Source organism: Tuber melanosporum (genome assembly GCF_000151645.1).
Source record: "Tuber melanosporum whole genome shotgun sequence assembly, scaffold_27, strain Mel28".
NCBI lineage: Eukaryota > Fungi > Ascomycota > Pezizomycetes > Pezizales > Tuberaceae > Tuber > Tuber melanosporum.
Window position 1 is genome coordinate 310,263 of NW_003298941.1, and position 5,465 is coordinate 315,727.

The following is a 5,465-nucleotide window of genomic DNA, read 5'->3' on the forward strand; positions in this document are numbered from 1 at the left end:
GCACGGCGCGCATGGCCCAGCGTCGTTTCAAAATGCGATGCTTTGTATCATGAGGGTGAAAAAGGACATTTAATTCGAAAATTTTGGCTTTTTCCGAAAAAGTTCTAAAGTTTGAATCAAGTCACTGTATAAGGGATTTTTCTCCCTTCCCCCCCCCCTTCATCTCTAGATCCTTTCCATATCCCATAATATGATAACAATGAAAAAAATATTAAAAACATAAACGGCCATGAAGCTTGGACCTTAGACCCAATCGCATACCGTACTCGAGTAAGGCATTACATTTTGAAACGCCACTAGACTCTAGATGGCTTGCACCATGCGTATAGTACTTGTATCGTACGGTAAGAAACGGGACCAGAGCCTATGATAATAATATGGTACTTGTGACTTTGAGACTTGAGCGCTTGGGCACGGGAGAAATGTCGCTATGATATTTACAGTACTCGCTCGTACCGGTAGGTCGTTGAAATTCCCACTCTGGGATAAGGGGTGGGGGGGAAACCGCCTCAATTGCATGTAAATTTATGATACCTACCGTAGGTGGGGGAAAGCCTCAAACCGGAGCACTCACGATAATTCAAGTACGATATCATCACAATGCGAGTTCATTATGATAACCGGATAAAATTTAATTTGGCTTGTTCTTGGCGAGAATAACTGGCATCTTGGCGGTTCGAAACGGTGAATAACCGGTGGAGTGCCGTTGTGTTTCAAACAACTCAACTTTAAAACCCCTCCACCAATGGCTTACAAGAAGGTTAATATCTTTAAAAACCCCCTAGCCCATCCTATTACACCTTTGTATACTATAACTACCACATAACGCGGAAAAATAGAGAGATTAAATGTTGTTGTCGAGAGGACTTAGCAGTTTGGAGTTGGGCATTTTTCGGATCGGATGTTCTCCGTTCCACATTTCCTCCACCATAAGCCCTCGGTTAGGGCAAAAAAAGGAAGAGCAAAAAAATAAAAAAATTTTAATAAAAAAATAAAAAATGCCCAGCACCTTACTAGGAGAGGAAACAACAACGTCGTAGCACACTTCGCTTGCATTCGAGTGTGGTACTTGCGCTACCCTCGGCCCGCTGGCTAATGTCCTAGCACAAAGCTACGGGTACTGTACTCGTACAGTACTCGTACACGTAGAAGAACCCTCTCCATTCCCTCACATCACACTACAATAACCTGATTGGCCGGGTTAGCCGAGAGCATTAACAACTGGAAGGAAACACCGGATGCAGTACCTTCTGCAGCGGTACGGGGGGGGGGGGGTGGGGGCTTGTCCCTCAGGGGCGATAGGCCGTTTACCGTACGATATATTGTGTGGGTCCTGGTGGGGAAGAATTATGATACCGTAGGCGTTGTTTATGGAGGGCAAAGCCCATAATTCTTTGTTCCAGAGAACACAGAGAACTGGAGAACTGATACTGGGACCGTACTACGGGAGTTTCGTAATAAATCGTCGCTCCTAACAGGCCATCCCATGCCAAGAAGACAATCCTTGGTCAAGCGTGCTAGCGAGGACCTCATCTCGGTGTCTACCGAGTATAGTGCTTGAATACTGTACGGTACCGTACCGGTTACTACGAGGTCGATAGGTATGATAGGATCATGAGAAGCGGCTATTTCCAACGTTGCTAAATCGGGGGGATCTCGAGTGATGTGATGTGATTACGCTTAGGCATTTGGTTGAATTTGTGATCTGCGAGGGGACAGTTAAATTATCTGGGTGTGGCACTGAATTCCTCCTAGGCTTATGGATATGCTTTCCTCCACGCATAATGCCACACGTCGAAAACTTCAGTCGGGGGGGCCGACCACAAACCCAAAGCCTTCCAAGCACCCCTACCACGACTCCCTAGAAACCCTCGCCAGAGCCTCCCCACCCCCGGGCACCTGAACCGAACATCCAAGATATGATACTATACCCCCCCCCCCGTTCCAGACATCTGAACAAAATCCGCATAACCATCCTCTCATCCACAGCGGAAACGTTCGAGCACGTACCTCCTCTCGCGTGAGGTCCGCACCCCTTCACTCCTTCATATGTGTCGCCCGCGGCATCTGTGCACTTCCCGGAGTGCTTGCTTCCGGAATCCGTACGAGCAGGGTGCTGTAGGTTTCTGTTTTGCCTGGTTGTTTCCTCTCCGGGTGGGCTGGTGGTGGTTAGGCGGGAACGGATGAACAAATGCAGGTCTGGCTGACGTACCGAGTCAGATGGGTGAAGGACATGGCCGGTCAGTTCTACACACACACTAAAATGGGGAGGTCTTTCACTCATTGATATCGACCCGGGGTTTCCGCATTGTGGGGGGGCTAAATGCTTTCCACACTACTGCACCTCTCCTTGCTTTGGGAATATTGCACTCGTGTGGGTATGATATCATTATATTTTATGCTCTACCAGCCATTTCGAGTTTGGGGGGGGGTGCTGTGACTCAAACATTTTCCCGGTGCCGCACCAGAAAATGCCTGCTAGGTATAGTACACTTTTGTTCAAAGGTAATTTTGAATACAGTAGCTATAACAGTAGACGGGGGGGACTCATTCGACGAGAACTTTCTACCCGGCACTCGCTCGGCCGAGTCGAAGCCCGACGGACACTCTTTTATACCGAGCCTATTGCAGGGCAACACAATTAATAATCGCATGCGATACAAAAAAAGACAGTTCCATAATAATAATATTATGCAATCTGTTTCAGTACAGTCCCAGTACCGTATACCGGTAGTGCATGACATGGCAAACACTTGCCCTCATCCATACTCTATTAACCAACTCGAAGTGCTTCTTTTTCCTCATACGCTATCATACAACCTACGAGTATTTTCTACGATGATAGTATTATATAGAATTACATCACGGCTTGGCACTTTGGAGACCTGAATTTATTGGCCCAGCGACCACTATTGTAGTACCGCAGGTCAGGCTGCTCGGCTACACCTCGGCCTCACGAGTAAAAAAAGAGAAAGGAAAAAAAATCAAAAAATGTATGGAGGTATGATACAAGTGCCGGTAATTCCCAGAGGTGGTTGAAGCTGCTTGGATTTGAATTCGTTAGCATAATTAGCCGAACATCGCGATGCAACAAGGCATACTTCTTCCTTCGCAATACCGGTATTTGTACGAGTACTTGACCAACCAAAACCACAACTAAAAAATATTTAATAATAAAATATATCATAATATTATCACACCAGGAGCCTTTCTCTTTTTTTTGTTTTGGTAAAGGTATACGGTAAGTGGGGGTTCGGGAGTGAGTGAGGAGGAGGGTTCCTATGTCGGTTAATTATGCTAACCAACAATAACTTACCTGAATTTTAGATATTTTTAGGCTATTGGCCATAAATCGTGAGTAGAGAACGGTACTAGTACTCGTACAGTGCTCGAGTACTGTAGAGCACCGTACAAGTAAATTCGAGCCGAGGCTATACTTCTCAAAGCAACCACTAGTTCTAATCCTGTGGTATGTGCGTTTATCTAGGGATAAGTTAACTGCCATATAGAAGTCTCCTGCAAAGGATCGGCGCAGGCAACAGTATAAGATCAGCATTCAGGAACTTGTTGGATCGCATTAACTGGTGTTCGCGACTCTGGTAGTTAGTACTGAATATATTATATTATATTATATTAATGTTAACTTGTCGGACTAAACCAATCCTGGGTTGGCGGAGATGGCGGACTCCACGAGGTTTTATAGTAACCTGTCTTCGCATCACTTGATTAGAAGAAGAGCTTCGCTGTCCAAAGGTTCTTTTTTATTTTTTTGAGCAATTTTCATTTACCTATTGATTTGATACCAATATTCTGGATAGTACAAGTATCATACGCGCTATGATACTATGATACACCGGTAGTGTAGGACAGCCTGTGGGGCCATGACCTTCGGCAACGAGCGAACCCCTCCCTCCCCTTCTACTTCCGCATGCTCTGTGGAGTTCGGGAGTTAAACTGGATGGATACGCACCGGTATCGACGGGGGTCATAATTACGCGACCGAGGGTACTGTACAAGGGCCGTGTTGCAAAGTTGGCTCTTGTACCTGTAAGGAGGAAACAAGCTTTCACCCACCAACCACGGAACAACATCAACCCGTCCAACGGTGCCCCATGTCAACATGCAGAAAAAAAAAGAAAGAAAAGGAAGGAAGAAAGTGACATCAGACGTTGCAGTACTCGAATCCTCGAATGTGAGTACGAGTAGAGTAGAGTCACACTGGCAGCACTCCTTCCTTGTTTTCATTTTTGCCCATATCGCCAAATGTAGAACGTAAGAGAACCCGAAGTCTTGGTCATAGCCTTTGTGTGAGGCAGAGATATCATGCTCGAGTACTCGTGGTGCCGAGGCACCGTTGAAAAGGACTGCTATTGGCCCTTTCGTTTTGGATTCGGATAGCAGTTCCCCTTAGGAAGGCATCGACGTGACGAGTACAGTACAGTACTCGTATGATACGATGAGCCGCAGCTGTACCCGGGCTATTATTCGAATGGTGAAATCATGAGTCAAAAAAAAAAAAAAAAAAAGGGATTGGACTGGAGACCGGAGCATACTTTATCGTATTTATATTATTTTCGACTTCTGATTGCCCGTGCTTGAAAGTGATAATGGCGTGGGATCTCAAATAATTGAACCGTCCTCTTAGGCACCTGTAGGTAGCCCAAAATTTCCTTCCCTGAAAAGGGGAGACTTCGAAAGGTGGGTTGATTCGGCACCCTCTGAGAGGCGGGGAAAAAGAAAAGGAAAAGAGAAGAAAAGAAATAATACGGTAGACTACCGGTGAGGGTTTGTGGATTAGTAGGAGGGGTAAGGTCTTGTATCTATGGGGTGTTTGCTCCATAGAATTTCTTGTCACAGAAGGGGGCGAGTCGTGGAGGGAAAATTTGTCCTCTTAAGCACTCCTGCCCTTCCCACCTTAGTTTAGTCAAGCCACCCACAGAGAACAATGCAATAGACAACACTTCCACCCTTACTTGATTGGGTCCACTTTTGTGTTCTTTTCTTGTCTCTTTACTTTCCTAGCAATACTACATACCAGTGAGTCAATTCCCTGTGACATTATCCTACGGTTTAACAGAAGGTCACAATCACGATAATTTGCAAGTTCAACTACTGCAAGATCCCATGGTCGCCAGAGGTTTAGTACGAAAGAAATTCCACAAGTGGTGCTCTGAAACGGATTTCTCTGATTGCCACAACAATAGTCCATTTGAACTCTGCCATCCTGGAATTCCTGTTACCATCTGATAGTAAGTTTCCTGAGAGTGGTGACTATACACCTGAGTGCATGGGTCCTGTGTACTCCTTGGGAAAGGTTGGTATCGAGAAACCTCTTGAGCAGCAGAAAGCCTTGCAGATTGTCGATACTTTGTACTACCAAAGAAACAGGTATTGGTACAAGATCCCACGTCGCATTACACAAAACCCTAGTGAGGAAGACCATTATCAGTTTTGCCTACTATTGA

The 5,465-nt window shown here is 45.7% G+C and overlaps 1 protein-coding gene; it reads right to left on the reverse strand.

Moving 5' to 3' along the window:
- Window positions 1-3,788: 3,788 nt before the first annotated feature.
- Window positions 3,789-4,529, reverse strand: GSTUM_00006482001 (uncharacterized protein; the record flags this gene model as incomplete). XM_002838677.2 has 1 exon in its annotated part: window positions 3,789-4,529. The coding sequence occupies exon 1, from the start codon at window positions 4,089-4,091 to the stop codon at window positions 3,789-3,791; it is 303 nt and encodes a 100-aa protein (XP_002838723.1). The 5' UTR covers window positions 4,092-4,529.
- Window positions 4,530-5,465: the final 936 nt, after the last annotated feature.